A 23,496-nucleotide genomic window follows, 5' to 3' on the forward strand; every position below is an offset into this window, starting at 1 on the left:
TCATTTCGTAATTAAATAAACCAGCACTATGAAAAAAAGTTTCTTAAAAAAGTATCAATCTTACGGATCTTTAAACATGTAATGTTCAGAAACATCGCATTGTTTCGTGTATATCAAGAAGTGAAAATAATATTTTTAAGTAATCGGATTTTCCCGATATTATTTTACCTAGTTGGCTACAAGGAAAAGAAAGTACGCCATTGCTTTAAGCTCAGCTTTGAGTAATTTAATGTCTTAATTAAATGTATGTGTGTTTGTTGTGTGTGTGTAGTAGAGTTAGTTTAACCAAGAAGTACTAAACTACTTAATACATGTCAATTTTCTACGCTTACATAGTTTTGTTTGGAAACATTTAACACTTTAAGACTTGATTTAAATAAAGTATACTGTACTCAGATGTCTGTCTACCTCAAGAAACATTTAACAACCCAGCTCGAGCTATTGGACGAGTCAAGTTCTCATCTACAGAGGAGCATCAATGATTTTGTACAGCAGGTAAATACTAAATAATAATAACACTGTTTTGTTACCTATGTCTAATTGGTTTAAATGTAAAATGCTAAAAGTGAAGAAAAATAGCATATTATGTTTTCAACAACTATGAATAATTTTAGCCTACATGTTTAACGTGTGTTTAAATAATGATAAAATAGTAAAAAAAATGAAATGTATTTTCTAAATTATCAAGATTAAGGAAAGCGCTATGGAATGTGTAGACAAGACTTCTGGCACCGACATAACAGTGAAAGATGCAATTACTATGGTAACATCAGCACAAAGTACACTTGTAGAGCAAATACAAGCACTAAATGGTACGAAATATTCTGCCTATAGTAGATGCTAGTTCGAATTTGCAGTTTTTTAAGTAATTATTATGCATTTATTTTAGATTTTGATTCACTGACATAATTTATGCGTATAACATGTTGGCAGAATCCACCAAGCTGTACCCTCCCAGAGAAGGAAAAACATCAGCAGAAAATAAACTTTTAAAATCAATGCACCTTGGAAATAGTTCTAAAGAAACGATGTCAGGTAAACTAAACCTTTTCATACGAATTCACTCTTATTTTGACATAAGTAACACTGATAAAAAATAAATAAATATGGATTTTCGTTTGCGCATCGAAACGACCGGCGATAAAACGGCCACGTCAAAAAACCAAATGGATCCTGTCAAATGTGCTTTAGAAAGAATAGGTTCACGTATTTTGGCTTAAGACAAAAAGGTAACGGATTCATTTAACCTGACACATACGGTAGGATCCCTTTATCAATATCCTTCAGTTTGCTCAGCCATTGCGTTTATATGAGAAAACGTTTGTAGTTCTTCGTCGATACGCCTTATATTTTATACTATTTTATCTAATACTATGTAATAATAGTATGAATCGGTTGTGGGCTGTTCCTCATCCTGTGGGGAGAGAGTTCCATGCAATACATTTATCTGGAGAATGCTTGACAAGTTATCAAAATTGAACGTTTTTTATCATGTAAACATATGTGTTATACATTTAAAATTCAGTACTTGCTTTGAAGCAGCAGGTCTTCATGGTTGGTAGTACAACATTATAAACATTTTTAAATTATTGGCATGTTCCTGTTAAGAGATCGATTTGTTTATGAATTGCTGTATATTTATGACTGGAACTGCATGTATTTGGAGGAAATGTTAACGTCTATGTTGCCCATTTGACGGTAGCCAATATGTCGGGGCAATTTGATGAGGGTTTTTTTTGAGTGGGTCATTTTGTTGGGGGCCGATTTGTCGGGTTTGTTTTGACGGGGCTGTTTTGTCAAAAGCCGTTATTTTTTACAAGAAAAAGTATTTTTATTTTATTTTTATGTAATAGTTGAATGTAATGCCGACACTATACGAAGATTAGAAAAACTCGAATCAGCCGTTATTTCTCTACAAGACACAAAACAAAAGACTGAAGATGACATATCAGAATTAAAACAACGGAGAGACAACTCTGTAAAAGAACAAAGTGACGTGGGAATAAAAATTGAAAAGTTGTCAAAGAAACAAAAACACGATTTTAAAAACCTAAGAAAAAAAAAATGAACAAGATAATAAAATTGATGAGATGAGCAAAGAAATTGAAAAATTAAAAGAAAAAGAAAAACCAATAAACAAAGCAGTACAGAAAATGTCACTAGATTTTGAAGAACATGAAAATATCTTACGCAAAATAAACAAAGAGATGCAAGAATACAGAGATAAAGCAGAAAATTTAACACTAGAAATTAGGAGCCATTCCGCTTTGATATCTACAATACAAGAAGATGGAAAGGAAAATAATATGTATGTAACAAACGCATGTGAGAAACTACTGACTAAGGTTAGTTAAGAACAAAATTAATAATAAAATTTTAAGAACAATAGATTACATTGCAAAGATTTGTAAAAGGTAAAATGCAAATAATTATACTCAACAGCATGTTGTGATATGTAAACTTCTACAACAAAGATTTATGTCCTTTGATAAACTGATTGAATCATATAATAAAAGCTTTGAGTCCAGGGAAAGGAAATCGATGAAGGTAAATGTATATTATTATGTTTGTTTTAGATATTTTTGCACTTTTCACATTTGATTAACATGACATATTATACGCCTGTGCATAGTTCTCAGTACATTTTAAAATAATGGATTTACTTAGTAATGTTATAATTCAACAACATTATGTAAAAAAACATTTAGTTGTTGATATTATTTTAATTGCAGACCATCATCAAACATTGCATACAAGTAATTGTATTACCGTTATAACTGACTGAGTGTTGTTAATCCCTTGCTTATAAACTGCAAATACAACGAAAAAATACCTTTTATTAAAAAAATGTTTCATATTAATTTATTAGTGTTTACTTTCTCTTATGTATGTAGGAAGTATTGTAATCGTGCACAAAAATTACACGAAATTTCGACACCCCTTTACACCCCAGTACTTTATCATATACGGAGTATATGGGACTTATATTAATCGGGGACAATTTATCAATTCAGCTTTATCAAAAAATTTCGTTTTCTGCGTAATCGGGCCAGAAAAACTAGGTTGATGAAATGTCATAAATAAGTATTATATCAAATTTGTAGTGCTGTATTAACTTTTAAGCGATTTTCGATAACCGAAAGTGAAACGTATTAAATTTATTTTTTTCAAAAGCCTATAACTTGAGAACCGTTTAAATCATATGAACAACATTTCATCAATAAGTAAAAGATCTAATAGTCTGCCTTCTCTCTAATGTTGAATAATTTTAGATGACCGGAAGTACTAATTTACGCTATTTCCAATTTCTCAAAAATAAGTTTATGAATTTATAAATTATTAATATTCCGCACTATTATACAGACATTGTTTACTGTTCATTAGGTACGCAATTCTTTTTTTTTTCTTCGAGATTATATTTTTTAAAAGTTAAGGTAATTAAAAATGTATTAAAATCATGTCTAAATCTTGAATTGCCAACCCCCGTAGTGTTATATAAGAATATTCGAGAACGTTTAGGGGAGCTCACTCCCGCTTTAGTTCTCCAGGACATCCTAAACAGTTTTTGTGTGCTCACTGTTTTAATTATTTAAATCCCCCCTCCTCTTTTCCAAGAGAAAATTATCTGAAAGAAATACTTATTTTGAGTTGTAATGTTTTTTGTTATTTAAAAATTAATATAAACAGTAACAATTGTTCCGTTCTTAGATTGAAACTCTGGAAAAAGAATCTTTAATGCTGTCACAAGATTTTCAAAAAATGGGTAGGTAATTTTTATTTGATAAACTGCTGACTTTAAAATATAGTAGAAACAATACCATCTTAATATAATACCTAAACTCTACTTCACTTTCCCAATGGGCCACCTTCCCTCTCCACACCTGCCACTCCCCTTAAAAGTCTGCTTATGATATGTCAGCAAATGTATTTGGTTGTCTCTGCTAGTTGATTGTGCGTATATTTAATTAGTTTTCTCTGCTAGTTAGTTGTGATTATTGTTAATTTCCTCTGGTAGTTGCTTGTGTTTATTGTTAGTGTTATCTGCTAGTTAATTGTGTTTACATTTCTTTTTCGAGTTCGTCGTGTTTCTCTTCAGTTTTATCTATTATTTGACTGTGATTTGTGCTGTATATTTATATATTATTTCATTGTGTATATCAGAAATTTAATATTATTGACGTGATGAAAGTTATTGTGGAAATCATGTATAGTTAAGTTAAACTATAAAACAAATAGGAAAAAAAAAACTTAGCATAACCCTTTAAAAGTGAAAACAACCCTCCTACAACATTAGTCAAACCATTCATAGTCAGCAGTACGAGCAAGATAAATACATATAATATTCTGTTGTCGGCTGACGCTACTATGTAATAGAGCAATAATCATCTTTTCATTTGGCGGAAATTTAATTGTTTGGTCTGAATACAGGCATTAACATGTGTGTTTTTTTCATTATAATCATCGTTAGAGTAAGAAATATTGTAATGAGCAGAGACAATTTTTTATTTTATATCTTGCAGCCAACCATATACACGAACATACTGCACCTGGGTTTATTGCCTCACAAGGTCACAGGCAACGCAATGGTTTTTTAAAATTTCATGCTGTAAAACGTAACGTAGGAAACCATTTTAATCCAAGCACTGGAGAATTTTCCGTCTCTGTTGATGGACGGTATAAAGTAAGTCTTACAATAAAACAAATAGGAGATCGAGCTGTATCAGCTGAAGTTTGTCACGATTCTGGTGTTGCGAAGTTCTGTTCTGGTTTTGTTGCGACAAAAGAAAAATTTGTTGAAGCATCAACAACAATTGATGTTTGTCTGAAACATGGAGATGTGTTATATTCATACACTGCCTTTGATGATTGTGAATGTACACATTTGTCTTGTGTACTTCTTGACGTCTAGCTTCCAAATATTATTAAACAACCTTCACTTGCAAAAAAAAAACTTTGTATTGTAATGTCAACAAGTGTTGTATTTTTAAAAATTTATTAAAGAGTTTAAATTTATTAAAATCTGAAAATATATGCAACATATTATCAAATGACGATTTTTAAAAATATTCAATACAAGCGACATCGATCTTTTTCATTGCTGGCCTAGTGTTTTATACGATGTTAATTGTACGAAAACATATATCATGCCCATTAACAAAAATAAACAATAATATCAAACCTGTATTGTTTGCTTTTATGTATTGTTGAAACAAGTTTATCTACTTGAACAACAAACACTGTTATATTTAAAGAAAAATTCAGTATTATTGATTGGCGTAAATGACATGTCACTGACGTTGTCTTTTTAGATATGGTCCTGTTTAACATTCTCTCGTTATAACTGTAAATTTAAAACCAAGAAACAGCAAACATTAGAACCTGTGGACATACTTATCAGTCAGTCGTCATTTGTATGCGGATTGAAATCTTATCTGTTGAAAAGTAATATTTTAAAATATTTTTTGTATTCCCTAAAAATGATTTCCTATTTCACAACAACGAATGCAGTTACTAGCAACCGTAAGAGTGTGTGTCACATAGGAAATGCAGATTTTGTGAGTGCCAAAGACATAACTATGTATAACTCTGATCGTGTTTTCAACTAGACACGAACCACATAAATCATTCCTCTTGAGAACGTCTGTGCTGACTACCTCTGAAAAAGTGTGCCTGATTTTCTTTTAATCTATCTATCTATCTATCTATATACTACTAAAAGTCAAGTTTGTTTACATGTTTGAATATTTATTTTTTTGTTTGTTTGTCCGATCGAGTATTTTGATATGTTCGACTCTATCTGGAGAGCTGTAAAATAGTATGTAGGTAGAGAATAATTTTTTAATGCAGACAGACTGTTAATCACAAATTTATTTAAATACGTTAATTAATTTATTGATTTATTCATACGTAGAGTAACCCATTTTTTTTTAAATGTTAAATTTGGAAGTGGAGAGCTGTAAAAAATGGCGTCAACTTGTTTACTTCCGGAATTGATGTCAACTTTCTTTCATAGTTTTTAGTGTTTTTATTCACTATTTAATCCAAAAAAATCTAAGGGAAGTACTACTCATCCATTAGGGTTGAGAATGTAGTTTAGTACTTATTTACTAGCCGGTTCTTATTGTGATATTTTAAGTTTTTATTTTATTGTCTCATCCATTGTTAAAATGTAAACCGGATATCTATATTCTTAGTTGTTGTAGATCTACTGATGATTCGTTTTCTTTTTCATCTATTTCTACTGATGTCCGCATGATATTTTAATTTTACTGGTGAGTGAAAATGTTAGGGACTGGTGTTGTCACCAGAAGCAGCAGAGCTAAGAAGTATCGTTTAAATAAAGAAAAAGCGATATCAAAAAAGATTGCTAACATTTGTGCAGCGGATGATATTCATTTTCAAAAGAAAGATGGAGGACAATGCGTTATCATTGCCTTTAGAAACTCAATTAGCTATGAAAAAGTAAAAAGAATCTTCAAAACAAAATATGCTGGTGTTGATGAGGAAAGAAGGGATGATGATGGCGCCAATGTTGAAGATATTTATAAATTACCAGGGCTGTCTGTCCATCTGTACCACACGAATAACAAAATTATGGTACAGGGAAAATCTAACGTTGTGTCTGTTTGGGTGGATTCGGAATTTTGCTGTATTCTAAATAACCTAATTACAACAGACAAAGCTGTCGACATGCCTCTACCCATGTCGCCGCCACTATCACTGTCACCACCACCTTCACTGTCCCCACCAAGAGTATTGGAGCTACCCATTTCACCGCCCATGATTATGTCCGCTTCCAACAGTGACAATCAATGTGCAGAGGATACGATCAATACCAATCCGTTAGATTGTGTAACACCTATAAATAACTATACATTTTCATCAAACCTATCTCAACCAACTGATTTGCTTAGTCCAAAAATATCATTTCTTCAAACCACACAACTGGATAATAACTTAAGATCGTTTATTCTTAACGAGATCACCTGTGTTAAAAAAGCTTTTAAAGCGGAGAAATTGCAGTTTAACAGCCAACTAGAACAACTCCGAGTCGAAAACGCTGTCTTAAGGGACGAAGTCAAGAGACTATCTAATGAAGTGCATAGCTGCAAAGATATACACGTTAACCTTAAGAAGCGTTTGATTGATCAAGAAAATATTTCTGCGTCACTAAAGAAACTCCTCACAACCAAGAATCCCTTTTGCAGCACAATATCCACCTCAACATGTGAGGATAATCAACAACTAATAAATGAAACAAAAATCACATCGGCAGGCATCATGCAAGAAGCTCCGTTCCCAATCCCTGTTAAAATTATACAACGTGATGACAGAGCGCGAATCAAACCATCGGAACATTCGAGTCCCAGCACCCTGCAACGACCACGAACTAAAAGCAATTCTACACAATACAGCGTCCCAACCGTCAAGTCTGTTCATGTCCCAGTTGTCCAACGCTCTACTCACTATGCCACTAATAGAGATAGCACACAACATGTCGCCGCCCCCTACACCAACCTAACAACGAAACACCATTTGATCCTTGGTGACTCTACACTTAAAGGTCTCCATCCTGATATAATGGCCACGGATCATTACGAGCGTGTATCGGTAATAGCGCTGCCTGGGGCAAATTTTGAAAAATTAGGGACGTTATTAGTAGCAGATCACGTGACTCTAATACCACAACTGTAATCTTACATTGTGGTGTCAACGACAGTCTATCAAACGTCAGACTGTCACAAGCTAATATGCTAGAAATTGTGAGAAGTATCACTCACAAATTTCCCAACGCAACAATCCGATTTTCATCCATCGTACCCCCATGTCGGGGCAAGGGTAGGCACTTGATAGATATAAATAATAGATTTTTACAGTCTTTCTGCATTAGTTATAAATACTGTTTTATAAACAATACACCTTTTTTCACTGCGAAGTCAGGTGCCCCGAGACAACGCTTGTACAGTGACAGTATTCATTTGATTAAAATTGGAAGCAGCATTCTCGCTAAAAATATAAAGTATCCCCAAAGAGCCGTCAGCTTAACAGATAAAGACCATGTGCAACTTTCAAACGTAAAAGGTACAACGTCTGATTTGGTTTCGACTGTTGATTTGCTTCCAACAATATCTTCAGATCAATTGAACTCTAGCCCAGGCTTACATCACTTAATGGGCTTTAGCCCTTTGTTGCTTCATCAAGCTCTAATGTTGTCGCTTAAGCGCCTTCCTGGAACCTAACTTTTTTCACTTACTATTTACTAGTTTAGCTCACTGTATTATTTTAATTATAGTGAAGGCAGTGTGAAGAGCAGCGAGTGTTTGTTTATTGGATGACAAAGCGTGTAATTGTAAGACAATTATATTGATTCTGTTTAATTAGTTCATTATATTGATTTTTGTTTATAACATCTCTTATTCATTGATATTTTATTATCTTTATGCATTGTCTATTTTCATCATCCTGGCCCTCACAAAGTGGGCTAAAATTGGGCCATTTAAATATTTTCCACATATTTAATAAACACCGTGAAGTTCTAAAAATTTTAAACAATTCCAACAATCCTTTCCATATCTTTGGTTTCTCTGAAACTCGATTACAATCTTTTATAAATGATGTTGAGATATCCGTCTCTGATTATAACCTAATACGCCGAGACCCATCCTTACACAAAGAAACTGGCCTTTGTGTCTATGTCCACTCCTCAATTCGTTTCAAGTACAGGAAGGATCTGTCAACGGACAATATAGAATGTATTTGGATTGAACTCGAAAAAAGCAAACACCATCCGGCAATTTTAATTTGCTTCCTTTATAGAAATCCCTGTGAAAACATGGATTGGTATGATCGTTTTTGCTCCATGATGGATACCGTTTTATCTACTAACAATGAATATATCATATTGGGAGATTTTAATATAAATTTATTAAAACCTCAAGGATATTGGCAAGATATTGTTGATTCTTTGAATCTAAAACAATTTGTGCACACGGCTACCAGGGTAAATGATAAATCAAGTACAATAATTGACCACATATACGCATCACCTGACTGCAACCTAATAGAGGTCTGTGTCCCCTCTTGTGGTGTTAGTGACCACTTCCCTGTTTGTTGTACTTTTTCGACAAAAAGATTATGTGTACCTTCGCGGCAACACATAACTATAAGTTATCGCTCTTTTAGAAAATTTAATGAAAATCTTTTTCTTTCGGATTTATTGGCTGCCCCCTTCTGCAATGTATACAATTATAATTGTCCCGATCTTGCCATTTCTGAATGGCTGCGTATTTTCTATACTATATATGACAAACATATTCCTAAAATCTCTAAAGAAGGCTTGTATGTAGTCTTAAGAGTTAAGACTACATACAAGCCTTCTTGGTTTAACAACAATATCGAATCTGCAATTAATAAAAGAGACTGGCTTAAACGTTATGGATTTTCTGAGGACTTTTGTAGGCAGCGAAATTATGTCAAACTGCTCGTGCGTAGGTCGAAGAAGGAGTATTTTAATAAGCTGCTGTCAGGCAAACCTAATTCCAAATCTATCTGGACTGCTATAAATCAAATAATTAGAAAAAAACGCACATGTAATACAGCTGGACATTGCCAGATACCTGCTGATGACTTTAACAATCATTTTATATCATCTGCAGCGCTCAACACAGATGCTGATTACACAATCAGCGAGGAGCTTAAAAAATTTTGTAATTCTGCTCACCGTGGTAGGACAGAGCTGATCATTCCGCTTCTCACTGTTCATGAAGTATATGTTAGCCTAAGATCTCTTAAACCGTCTTCAACAACTTCGTTTGATGATATTTCTAATAATGTATTGAAGATTTCAGCTCCTATAATTTCCGAAGTTTTAACCTATGTCTATAACCTCTGTATTGCCAAGCATTATTACCCGACACATTTTAAGCATGCTAAGGTTATACCACTACACAAAAAAGGTAACATCCAAGATGCTAATAACTACAGGCCAATTTCTATACTTTCTTCCCTCTCCAAGCCACTAGAAATACATATAAACAAATGCATTTCAAATTACCTAGAAAAGCTCAAGCTTTTCCATAGTAATCAGTCTGGGTTTAGAAAGTTTCATTCTTGTCACACTGCTCTGATTAAGATGAATGAAAACTGGCTTATAAATATTAACAAAAACCTACTCTGTGGCTCGCTGTTTGTCGATTTCAGAAAAGCCTTTGATTCTATTGATCACACCATACTTCTTAAAAAACTAATTCCATACAAATTCCACGACTTTACAGTTCGGTTACTTCACTCCTTTTTATCTAACCGATCTCAACGCGTGTTTCACCTTAATACCATCTCTTCACAGAAATATGTTAATATAGGGGTTCCACAGGGCTCAATCTTAGGTCCTTTACTTTTTTCTTTATACATTAATGATCTTCCATTACATATTGACGCTGGTCAGTGCGAGATGTTCGCTGATGATACTTCTTTGCATGTCTTTGCAGACAGTGCTGAGTCACTCAGTTACAAACTTCAAACATGTGCCAATCAGCTTGCTACTTGGACAAAATTTAACAAAATGAAACTTCACCCCGATAAAACCAAGTCAATGTTTATTACAACTCATCAGAAACGCCTTCGTCTTCCATCCACCGCATTAAACATTACTATAGACAATTCAAACATTGAACAGGTAGACAGTTACAAATGCCTAGGATTGTTTATAGATCACAACCTCACTTGGTCTGACCATATTCATTTTCTAAGAATGTCCTTATTAAAGTCAACCTTTCAATTAGCTAGGATAAAGAACTTTCTCAACTATAGGAGCAGGCTGGTTTTTTATGAGGCTTTTATTCAATCCAGGTTGATTATGCTTCTGTAGTGTGGAGCGGCAGCTTTATATCTAAGCAGCGTCCTCTTCTTTCTTTACAAAAAAGGGCTATAAAACTGGTTACTGGCTTGTCTAGTAGTCTGGATTCTTTTCTTACAACTAAAATACTTCCATTAAATAAAAAGATAATATATACTAAATCAATTTTCTTATATAAAATATTCCACGAAACAGCCCCCTCTTACTTATCAGATCTGTTTTCTTTTAACATAAAATTAAATCGTCGTCTTAACTTACCATTCCCTTATTCAACCTTTTTCCAAAAACATAGCTTCGCCTACTCTGGTTCTAATTTGTGGAACAATCTTCCTAATAAAATAAAGCTATCTAGATCTGAAAATATATTCAAATCTAAACTAAAACTAAAATTATTTAATGACCTAACTGACTCATTGTAACATTTCTCATACATCTATTATATTCTCCGGGCCTATTAGCGCAGCTAATGATTAGATCTAGATCTAGATTCTAGATATAGCAAGAAAAACTAAACTTAAGACTTAAGAAAACGAGTCGTAGAATCTAGATCTAGATAATTCTATCTAGATCTAGATAATTTCAAACCTTCTTTATTTTATATAAATCTTTGTTTGGCTAATTTAAGATAAAATTTAATTTGAAAGTTACTACTACTAGACTTAGATCTACATCTATGCGCGTAAATAAAGTTGCATATGGAGACTCATAGTATAGTATAAAAATTCACTTGTGACGTCACGAGTAAATAGCTATGTTGGTAGAGTAGTCGGCTCTCATGCAAGTGACACGGGTTCTAGACCAATGTCAATGATATTTTTGTTTTCAATTTTTTTTTAGATGTGAATGATAAAGTTGCCTATCTGAACTTGGTAGGATACAGGGCAGGTGAAGTAGAGTTCATCTATTTCTTTGTCCTAAGCATATGAAAGGATAGTGTGGTCAGAGACATGCTCGGCTGGAATTGTTTTTTAAACGATAAAAACATGTTGTCTGAGACTTGGCGGGACACTGGGCAGATGAAGTAGAGTAGGTCACCTGTGACGTCAGTATATGAAGGGATAGTCCGAAATCGGTGTTTTCGGTGTATTTAAAAGAAAAAAAACATATTTTTGAATGTGGGGTCTGTTTTTTGTGACGATAAGTGACACTGCAGTAGCGTAGCGAGGAGGGGGTGGGGGCGCCTTAGAAGGCGCCAAAATGGGTTGGAAAAATAAATTGAAAAGTTGATGGGGGTGCAAATTGAAAGTTTGGGTGGGGGGGGGGTTCAAATCAAAATATTGAGGGGGGGGGGGGGGTGCACATCAAAGTTTGGGGGGGGGGTTGTAAATCGAAATCTTGCGGGGGGGGGGGGGTGGGTTCAAATTGAAAAGTTTGTTCCCGGGCGCCGGGAAGGGTCGCTGTGCCTCTGAGTGACAGACGTGATGTTTTTTGATGGATGACCCCCGGAACCCACAGTTATCCAACGGATGACTGGTACTCTAGTGTCACTTAAATGTACACATCTTTGTTCTAAATTATTGTAAATAATCATTCAGTTAGTATTATTTTGCTTTTTTTTCCTACGGTAAACTAGACTGTACATTATTCCAGTCACATAACTGTGCTGCAAATTTGTATGGATTAGGCATGCTTACAGTATAGGGGAAAAAGAAAGAAAATTACAACATTACCCAAGACAGCTTTAGTTCCTTTCCCTTCGCATTATAAAATAACTCGATACTGTAATGTTTTTATAAACCACAACCAGAGCCGTAGATTATAAATACAAAATGCAAACGATGAATTTACTAAAATTTTGATTTCGCCAAACTTGGACGAGATTATTGTTACACAAACACAATGACCTGTTATTTAGAGTGAATCTTTCAATTAGTTTTATTTATTCCAACTGGTGAGGTAGGATAGTGTCACATGGGGTCTGACACTTAAGTCTACGTCTACCACAGTTATTCTCACGGACAGTAAAGGGGTTGACATCTGATCACTGAGGCGTAAAACTAATCAGGCATTTACTGAGAGCTGATTCAACTTATTTTAATCTAGTTTCAAGTGTAACTATCCGGCTGTAATCTAATGCTGAGAAAAAGTCGTACAAACTTGGTCAACGTGACTACAACAGCCGCTATTTCTACAGAATATTTTCCAACCAACATGAGAATGAGTGCTGCACACGAAATGTAGTGAGCGACTTTGTTTTCTTTTAAAATATGTGCTGGCAGCTTATTGCAGATAATTGACATTTTACTTAATAAGTCTCTAATTTTATTAACCAATTTCAATTAATACGTCTTCAATTTTCCAAATTGTTTAATGTATATACAATATAAAAATGAGTTGGTTTTTTTTTCTCCATATATGGTGCTTTCATGTATATTGTTGTAAATGTATGTAGTAAGTATAATGTAGTTGTTTTATTCTATAGGGGTAACGGTGATGATCTTTTGACGCCTAATTTTCATATTGCAGGATTGATTTTGATCGCTTGTCAGGAAATTTTGCGACTTCTTTTATTTAGGTATTTGTATGTGATTTCAAATGACTGCTTGGCTATTCGACGGTTTACCTGGAATGTGATTTTCGTGCATTCTATACTTCAAATTTGCAACAACAAAAAATGCAGCAGGGGAAGTAACGTTTAAAATAGTTACATTTAAACATTATAGAATTAAACAGTTAAAAGTAAATGCTTCTTCAAAGTAGCAAATTACACGTTCAATGAAATATCTAAACCACGACACTTTAATCACGAAGCTTTTTACTAGTTTTATACAAGCTCTTCCCTTGTTATTAATCTATATTTCCGCCGCTACATACATTATTCATAATAATGAATCAACAACGCCTGTCCTTTTATGCTGTAAAGAAACGTGATGATGCCCTAACACTGTCTGATGACAACAAACAGGGAGATTCCATTCAGTCTATCGCACGTCGTCTTTGAGGTACTATGCAAATCTTCGTGCAAACCCTTGCTGGAAAAAAATTCAACATTGAGGTTGATCCATCAGACACCACTGAAATTGTCATGGACAAAATATGTGAAAAAGAAGGCATTACACCAAACAAACAACGTCTGATATTTTGTGGCACCAATCTTAAAGCTGGTCGCAGATTGTCAGATTACAACATTAAGAAAAACGAAACCATTTATCTTATGCTTCGTCTGGGACATAACTAATACTTGACCCTTTCATTGAATAACCCAAGCTCAATCACTATGGTACTCTATTTGCTGTTCTTCTAAAGTCAATTTCACATTTTTAGTAGTCAAGTGATGAAAATGTTAGGCTGAGGTAAACAATTGACCGACAAGCTAATCACTAATGTGGCATGGTAACCGAACCTAAGCATATATTGTCAACATTTTTTTTTTAATGTTCCCAAAGTATAGTAGACAGTTTGCTCTACTAGTGTGTTTTGTAGTTTTGTTTTAAGTCATGGCTTAACGTTACAGGATAACTCAACATTTAAGTCGGGAAAAATAATTATTTCCTTTTTTAAATTTTTTAACAAAAGGTATTAGAGATTTCAATGCATGTGTATGTCTGTATGCATTGTTATGTATAATAGTTAAACATAATTCAATGTAGTGTGTTTTTATCTTAATATTACACTTAGGCGGGTCTTCTATAATATAACCATGACTTTTATCACACTATACGGCATTTTAACATTTAATATTATTGACGTGATGAAAGTTATTGTGGAAATCATGTATAGTTAAGTTAAACTATAAAACAAATAGGAAAAAAAAAACTTAGCATAACCCTTTAAAAGTGAAAACAACCCTCCTACAACATTAGTCAAACCATTCATAGTCAGCAGTACGAGCAAGATAAATACATATAATATTCTGTTGTCGGCTGACGCTACTATGTAATAGAGCAATAATCATCTTTTCATTTGGCGGAAATTTAATTGTTTGGTCTGAATACAGGCATTAACATGTGTGTTTTTTTCATTATAATCATCGTTAGAGTAAGAAATATTGTAATGAGCAGAGACAATTTTTTATTTTATATCTTGCAGCCAACCATATACACGAACATACTGCACCTGGGTTTATTGCCTCACAAGGTCACAGGCAACGCAATGGTTTTTTAAAATTTCATGCTGTAAAACGTAACGTAGGAAACCATTTTAATCCAAGCACTGGAGAATTTTCCGTCTCTGTTGATGGACGGTATAAAGTAAGTCTTACAATAAAACAAATAGGAGATCGAGCTGTATCAGCTGAAGTTTGTCACGATTCTGGTGTTGCGAAGTTCTGTTCTGGTTTTGTTGCGACAAAAGAAAAATTTGTTGAAGCATCAACAACAATTGATGTTTGTCTGAAACATGGAGATGTGTTATATTCATACACTGCCTTTGATGATTGTGAATGTACACATTTGTCTTGTGTACTTCTTGACGTCTAGCTTCCAAATATTATTAAACAACCTTCACTTGCAAAAAAAAAACTTTGTATTGTAATGTCAACAAGTGTTGTATTTTTAAAAATTTATTAAAGAGTTTAAATTTATTAAAATCTGAAAATATATGCAACATATTATCAAATGACGATTTTTAAAAATATTCAATACAAGCGACATCGATCTTTTTCATTGCTGGCCTAGTGTTTTATACGATGTTAATTGTACGAAAACATATATCATGCCCATTAACAAAAATAAACAATAATATCAAACCTGTATTGTTTGCTTTTATGTATTGTTGAAACAAGTTTATCTACTTGAACAACAAACACTGTTATATTTAAAGAAAAATTCAGTATTATTGATTGGCGTAAATGACATGTCACTGACGTTGTCTTTTTAGATATGGTCCTGTTTAACATTCTCTCGTTATAACTGTAAATTTAAAACCAAGAAACAGCAAACATTAGAACCTGTGGACATACTTATCAGTCAGTCGTCATTTGTATGCGGATTGAAATCTTATCTGTTGAAAAGTAATATTTTAAAATATTTTTTGTATTCCCTAAAAATGATTTCCTATTTCACAACAACGAATGCAGTTACTATCAACCGTAAGAGTGTGTGTCACATAGGAAATGCAGATTTTGTGAGTGCCAAAGACATAACTATGTATAACTCTGATCGTGTTTTCAACTAGACACGAACCACATAAATCATTCCTCTTGAGAACGTCTGTGCTGACTACCTCTGAAAAAGTGTGCCTGATTTTCTTTTAATCTATCTATCTATCTATCTATATACTACTAAAAGTCAAGTTTGTTTACATGTTTGAATATTTATTTTTTTGTTTGTTTGTCCGATCGAGTATTTTGATATGTTCGACTCTATCTGGAGAGCTGTAAAATAGTATGTAGGTAGAGAATAATTTTTTAATGCAGACAGACTGTTAATCACAAATTTATTTAAATACGTTAATTAATTTATTGATTTATTCATACGTAGAGTAACCCATTTTTTTTTAAATGTTAAATTTGGAAGTGGAGAGCTGTAAAAAATGGCGTCAACTTGTTTACTTCCGGAATTGATGTCAACTTTCTTTCATAGTTTTTAGTGTTTTTATTCACTATTTAATCCAAAAAAATCTAAGGGAAGTACTACTCATCCATTAGGGTTGAGAATGTAGTTTAGTACTTATTTACTAGCCGGTTCTTATTGTGATATTTTAAGTTTTTATTTTATTGTCTCATCCATTGTTAAAATGTAAACCGGATATCTATATTCTTAGTTGTTGTAGATCTACTGATGATTCGTTTTCTTTTTCATCTATTTCTACTGATGTCCGCATGATATTTTAATTTTACTGGTGAGTGAAAATGTTAGGGACTGGTGTTGTCACCAGAAGCAGCAGAGCTAAGAAGTATCGTTTAAATAAAGAAAAAGCGATATCAAAAAAGATTGCTAACATTTGTGCAGCGGATGATATTCATTTTCAAAAGAAAGATGGAGGACAATGCGTTATCATTGCCTTTAGAAACTCAATTAGCTATGAAAAAGTAAAAAGAATCTTCAAAACAAAATATGCTGGTGTTGATGAGGAAAGAAGGGATGATGATGGCGCCAATGTTGAAGATATTTATAAATTACCAGGGCTGTCTGTCCATCTGTACCACACGAATAACAAAATTATGGTACAGGGAAAATCTAACGTGGTGTCTGTTTGGGTGGATTCGGAATTTTGCTGTATTCTAAATAACCTAATTACAACAGACAAAGCTGTCGACATGCCTCTACCCATGTCGCCGCCACTATCACTGTCACCACCACCTTCACTGTCCCCACCAAGAGTATTGGAGCTACCCATTTCACCGCCCATGATTATGTCCGCTTCCAACAGTGACAATCAATGTGCAGAGGATACGATCAATACCAATCCGTTAGATTGTGTAACACCTATAAATAACTATACATTTTCATCAAACCTATCTCAACCAACTGATTTGCTTAGTCCAAAAATATCATTTCTTCAAACCACACAACTGGATAATAACTTAAGATCGTTTATTCTTAACGAGATCACCTGTGTTAAAAAAGCTTTTAAAGCGGAGAAATTGCAGTTTAACAGCCAACTAGAACAACTCCGAGTCGAAAACGCTGTCTTAAGGGACGAAGTCAAGAGACTATCTAATGAAGTGCATAGCTGCAAAGATATACACGTTAACCTTAAGAAGCGTTTGATTGATCAAGAAAATATTTCTGCGTCACTAAAGAAACTCCTCACAACCAAGAATCCCTTTTGCAGCACAATATCCACCTCAACATGTGAGGATAATCAACAACTAATAAATGAAACAAAAATCACATCGGCAGGCATCATGCAAGAAGCTCCGTTCCCAATCCCTGTTAAAATTATACAACGTGATGACAGAGCGCGAATCAAACCATCGGAACATTCGAGTCCCAGCACCCTGCAACGACCACGAACTAAAAGCAATTCTACACAATACAGCGTCCCAACCGTCAAGTCTGTTCATGTCCCAGTTGTCCAACGCTCTACTCACTATGCCACTAATAGAGATAGCACACAACATGTCGCCGCCCCCTACACCAACCTAACAACGAAACACCATTTGATCCTTGGTGACTCTACACTTAAAGGTCTCCATCCTGATATAATGGCCACGGATCATTACGAGCGTGTATCGGTAATAGCGCTGCCTGGGGCAAATTTTGAAAAATTAGGGACGTTATTAGTAGCAGATCACGTGACTCTAATACCACAACTGTAATCTTACATTGTGGTGTCAACGACAGTCTATCAAACGTCAGACTGTCACAAGCTAATATGCTAGAAATTGTGAGAAGTATCACTCACAAATTTCCCAACGCAACAATCCGATTTTCATCCATCGTACCCCCATGTCGGGGCAAGGGTAGGCACTTGATAGATATAAATAATAGATTTTTACAGTCTTTCTGCATTAGTTATAAATACTGTTTTATAAACAATACACCTTTTTTCACTGCGAAGTCAGGTGCCCCGAGACAACGCTTGTACAGTGACAGTATTCATTTGATTAAAATTGGAAGCAGCATTCTCGCTAAAAATATAAAGTATCCCCAAAGAGCCGTCAGCTTAACAGATAAAGACCATGTGCAACTTTCAAACGTAAAAGGTACAACGTCTGATTTGGTTTCGACTGTTGATTTGCTTCCAACAATATCTTCAGATCAATTGAACTCTAGCCCAGGCTTACATCACTTAATGGGCTTTAGCCCTTTGTTGCTTCATCAAGCTCTAATGTTGTCGCTTAAGCGCCTTCCTGGAACCTAACTTTTTTCACTTACTATTTACTAGTTTAGCTCACTGTATTATTTTAATTATAGTGAAGGCAGTGTGAAGAGCAGCGAGTGTTTGTTTATTGGATGACAAAGCGTGTAATTGTAAGACAATTATATTGATTCTGTTTAATTAGTTCATTATATTGATTTTTGTTTATAACATCTCTTATTCATTGATATTTTATTATCTTTATGCATTGTCTATTTTCATCATCCTGGCCCTCACAAAGTGGGCTAAAATTGGGCCATTTAAATATTTTCCACATATTTAATAAACACCATGAAGTTCTAAAAATTTTAAACAATTCCAACAATCCTTTCCATATCTTTGGTTTCTCTGAAACTCGATTACAATCTTTTATAAATGATGTTGAGATATCCGTCTCTGATTATAACCTAATACGCCGAGACCCATCCTTACACAAAGAAACTGGCCTTTGTGTCTATGTCCACTCCTCAATTCGTTTCAAGTACAGGAAGGATCTGTCAACGGACAATATAGAATGTATTTGGATTGAACTCGAAAAAAGCAAACACCATCCGGCAATTTTAATTTGCTTCCTTTATAGAAATCCCTGTGAAAACATGGATTGGTATGATCGTTTTTGCTCCATGATGGATACCGTTTTATCTACTAACAATGAATATATCATATTGGGAGATTTTAATATAAATTTATTAAAACCTCAAGGATATTGGCAAGATATTGTTGATTCTTTGAATCTAAAACAATTTGTGCACACGGCTACCAGGGTAAATGATAAATCAAGTACAATAATTGACCACATATACGCATCACCTGACTGCAACCTAATAGAGGTCTGTGTCCCCTCTTGTGGTGTTAGTGACCACTTCCCTGTTTGTTGTACTTTTTCGACAAAAAGATTATGTGTACCTTCGCGGCAACACATAACTATAAGTTATCGCTCTTTTAGAAAATTTAATAAAAATCTTTTTCTTTCGGATTTATTGGCTGCCCCCTTCTGCAATGTATACAATTATAATTGTCCCGATCTTGCCATTTCTGAATGGCTGCGTATTTTCTATACTATATATGACAAACATATTCCTAAAATCTCTAAAAGAGTTAAGACTACATACAAGCCTTCTTGGTTTAACAACAATATCGAATCTGCAATTAATAAAAGAGACTGGCTTAAACGTTATGGATTTTCTGAGGACTTTTGTAGGCAGCGAAATTATGTCAAACTGCTCGTGCGTAGGTCGAAGAAGGAGTATTTTAATAAGCTGCTGTCAGGCAAACCTAATTCCAAATCTATCTGGACTGCTATAAATCAAATAATTAGAAAAAAACGCACATGTAATACAGCTGGACATTGCCAGATACCTGCTGATGACTTTAACAATCATTTTATATCATCTGCAGCGCTCAACACAGATGCTGATTACACAATCAGCGAGGAGCTTAAAAAATTTTGTAATTCTGCTCACCGTGGTAGGACAGAGCTGATCATTCCGCTTCTCACTGTTCATGAAGTATATGTTAGCCTAAGATCTCTTAAACCGTCTTCAACAACTTCGTTTGATGATATTTCTAATAATGTATTGAAGATTTCAGCTCCTATAATTTCCGAAGTTTTAACCTATGTCTATAACCTCTGTATTGCCAAGCATTATTACCCGACACATTTTAAGCATGCTAAGGTTATACCACTACACAAAAAAGGTAACATCCAAGATGCTAATAACTACAGGCCAATTTCTATACTTTCTTCCCTCTCCAAGCCACTAGAAATACATATAAACAAATGCATTTCAAATTACCTAGAAAAGCTCAAGCTTTTCCATAGTAATCAGTCTGGGTTTAGAAAGTTTCATTCTTGTCACACTGCTCTGATTAAGATGAATGAAAACTGGCTTATAAATATTAACAAAAACCTACTCTGTGGCTCGCTGTTTGTCGATTTCAGAAAAGCCTTTGATTCTATTGATCACACCATACTTCTTAAAAAACTAATTCCATACAAATTCCACGACTTTACAGTTCGGTTACTTCACTCCTTTTTATCTAACCGATCTCAACGCGTGTTTCACCTTAATACCATCTCTTCACAGAAATATGTTAATATAGGGGTTCCACAGGGCTCAATCTTAGGTCCTTTACTTTTTTCTTTATACATTAATGATCTTCCATTACATATTGACGCTGGTCAGTGCGAGATGTTCGCTGATGATACTTCTTTGCATGTCTTTGCAGACAGTGCTGAGTCACTCAGTTACAAACTTCAAACATGTGCCAATCAGCTTGCTACTTGGACAAAATTTAACAAAATGAAACTTCACCCCGATAAAACCAAGTCAATGTTTATTACAACTCATCAGAAACGCCTTCGTCTTCCATCCACCGCATTAAACATTACTATAGACAATTCAAACATTGAACAGGTAGACAGTTACAAATGCCTAGGATTGTTTATAGATCACAACCTCACTTGGTCTGACCATATTCATTTTCTAAGAATGTCCTTATTAAAGTCAACCTTTCAATTAGCTAGGATAAAGAACTTTCTCAACTATAGGAGCAGGCTGGTTTTTTATGAGGCTTTTATTCAATCCAGGTTGATTATGCTTCTGTAGTGTGGAGCGGCAGCTTTATATCTAAGCAGCGTCCTCTTCTTTCTTTACAAAAAAGGGCTATAAAACTGGTTACTGGCTTGTCTAGTAGTCTGGATTCTTTTCTTACAACTAAAATACTTCCATTAAATAAAAAGATAATATATACTAAATCAATTTTCTTATATAAAATATTCCACGAAACAGCCCCCTCTTACTTATCAGATCTGTTTTCTTTTAACATAAAATTAAATCGTCGTCTTAACTTACCATTCCCTTATTCAACCTTTTTCCAAAAACATAGCTTCGCCTACTCTGGTTCTAATTTGTGGAACAATCTTCCTAATAAAATAAAGCTATCTAGATCTGAAAATATATTCAAATCTAAACTAAAACTAAAATTATTTAATGACCTAACTGACTCATTGTAACATTTCTCATACATCTATTATATTCTCCGGGCCTATTAGCGTAGCTAATGATTAGATCTAGATCTAGATTCTAGATATAGCAAGAAAAACTAAACTTAAGACTTAAGAAAACGAGTCGTAGAATCTAGATCTAGATAATTCTATCTAGATCTAGATAATTTCAAACCTTCTTTATTTTATATAAATCTTTGTTTGGCTAATTTAAGATAAAATTTAATTTGAAAGTTACTACTACTAGACTTAGATCTACATCTATGCGCGTAAATAAAGTTGCATATGGAGACTCATAGTATAGTATAAAAATTCACTTGTGACGTCACGAGTAAATAGCTATGTTGGTAGAGTAGTCGGCTCTCATGCAAGTGACACGGGTTCTAGACCAATGTCAATGATATTTTTGTTTTCAATTTTTTTTTAGATGTGAATGATAAAGTTGCCTATCTGAACTTGGTAGGATACAGGGCAGGTGAAGTAGAGTTCATCTATTTCTTTGTCCTAAGCATATGAAAGGATAGTGTGGTCAGAGACATGCTCGGCTGGAATTGTTTTTTAAACGATAAAAACATGTTGTCTGAGACTTGGCGGGACACTGGGCAGATGAAGTAGAGTAGGTCACCTGTGACGTCAGTATATGAAGGGATAGTCCGAAATCGGTGTTTTCGGTGTATTTAAAAGAAAAAAAACATATTTTTGAATGTGGGGTCTGTTTTTTGTGACGATAAGTGACACTGCAGTAGCGTAGCGAGGAGGGGGTGGGGGGCGCCTTAGAAGGCGCCAAAATGGGTTGGAAAAATAAATTGAAAAGTTGATGGGGGTGCAAATTGAAAGTTTGGGTGGGGGGGGGGGTTCAAATCAAAATATTGAGGGGGGGGGGGTGCATATCAAAGTTTGGGGGGGGGGGGTTGTAAATCGAAATCTTGCGGGGGGGGGGGTGGGTTCAAATTGAAAAGTTTGTTCCCGGGCGCCGGGAAGGGTCGCTGTGCCTCTGAGTGACAGACGTGATGTTTTTTGATGGATGACCCCCGGAACCCACAGTTATCCAACGGATGACGGGTACTCTAGTGTCACTTAAATGTACACATCTTTGTTCTAAATTATTGTAAATAATCATTCAGTTAGTATTATTTTGCTTTTTTTTCCTACGGTAAACTAGACTGTACATTATTCCAGTCACATAACTGTGCTGCAAATTTGTATGGATTAGGCATGCTTACAGTATAGGGGAAAAAGAAAGAAAATTACAACATTACCCAAGACAGCTTTAGTTCCTTTCCCTTCGCATTATAAAATAACTCGATACTGTAATGTTTTTATAAACCACAACCAGAGCCGTAGATTATAAATACAAAATGCAAACGATGAATTTACTAAAATTTTGATTTCGCCAAACTTGGACGAGATTATTGTTACACAAACACAATGACCTGTTATTTAGAGTGAATCTTTCAATTAGTTTTATTTATTCCAACTGGTGAGGTAGGATAGTGTCACATGGGGTCTGACACTTAAGTCTACGTCTACCACAGTTATTCTCACGGACAGTAAAGGGGTTGACATCTGATCACTGAGGCGTAAAACTAATCAGGCATTTACTGAGAGCTGATTCAACTTATTTTAATCTAGTTTCAAGTGTAACTATCCGGCTGTAATCTAATGCTGAGAAAAAGTCGTACAAACTTGGTCAACGTGACTACAACAGCCGCTATTTCTACAGAATATTTTCCAACCAACATGAGAATGAGTGCTGCACACGAAATGTAGTGAGCGACTTTGTTTTCTTTTAAAATATGTGCTGGCAGCTTATTGCAGATAATTGACATTTTACTTAATAAGTCTCTAATTTTATTAACCAATTTCAATTAATACGTCTTCAATTTTC

The 23,496-nt window shown here is 34.4% G+C and overlaps 2 protein-coding genes across 3 annotated transcripts in view; both read left to right on the forward strand.

Annotated features, from left to right (window-relative positions):
- The window catches only part of LOC131947458 (polyubiquitin-B-like), a 32,684-nt gene that overhangs the window by 8,309 nt on the left and 879 nt on the right, over positions 1 to 23,496 (forward strand). Inside the window, exons 2-4 of the mRNA XM_059308676.1 lie at positions 1,546 to 1,554; positions 13,798 to 14,016; positions 22,072 to 22,083. Of these exons, the coding sequence (XP_059164659.1) occupies positions 1,546 to 1,554; positions 13,798 to 14,016; positions 22,072 to 22,083 (240 nt within the window). The remainder of the gene's footprint in view (positions 1 to 1,545; positions 1,555 to 13,797; positions 14,017 to 22,071; positions 22,084 to 23,496) is intronic.
- On the forward strand, positions 183 to 4,923 carry LOC131947477 (uncharacterized). Of its 2 annotated transcripts, XM_059308701.1 has the most exons (8): positions 183 to 244; positions 433 to 495; positions 689 to 812; positions 934 to 1,035; positions 1,854 to 2,345; positions 2,443 to 2,547; positions 3,709 to 3,763; positions 4,521 to 4,923. In XM_059308701.1, exons 5-8 carry the CDS (start codon positions 2,091 to 2,093, stop codon positions 4,907 to 4,909), a joined length of 804 nt encoding a protein of 267 aa, XP_059164684.1. In that variant the 5' UTR covers positions 183 to 244; positions 433 to 495; positions 689 to 812; positions 934 to 1,035; positions 1,854 to 2,090; the 3' UTR covers positions 4,910 to 4,923. The 2 variants fall into 2 exon arrangements, with proteins under 2 accessions (XP_059164684.1, XP_059164682.1); XM_059308699.1 differs by lacking the exon at positions 183 to 244 and having other exon boundaries at positions 289 to 495.

This window comes from Physella acuta, unplaced genomic scaffold (assembly GCF_028476545.2).
Source record: "Physella acuta isolate Inbredline_101_S28 unplaced genomic scaffold, ASM2847654v3 ptg000594l, whole genome shotgun sequence".
Lineage (NCBI taxonomy): Eukaryota > Metazoa > Mollusca > Gastropoda > Physidae > Physella > Physella acuta.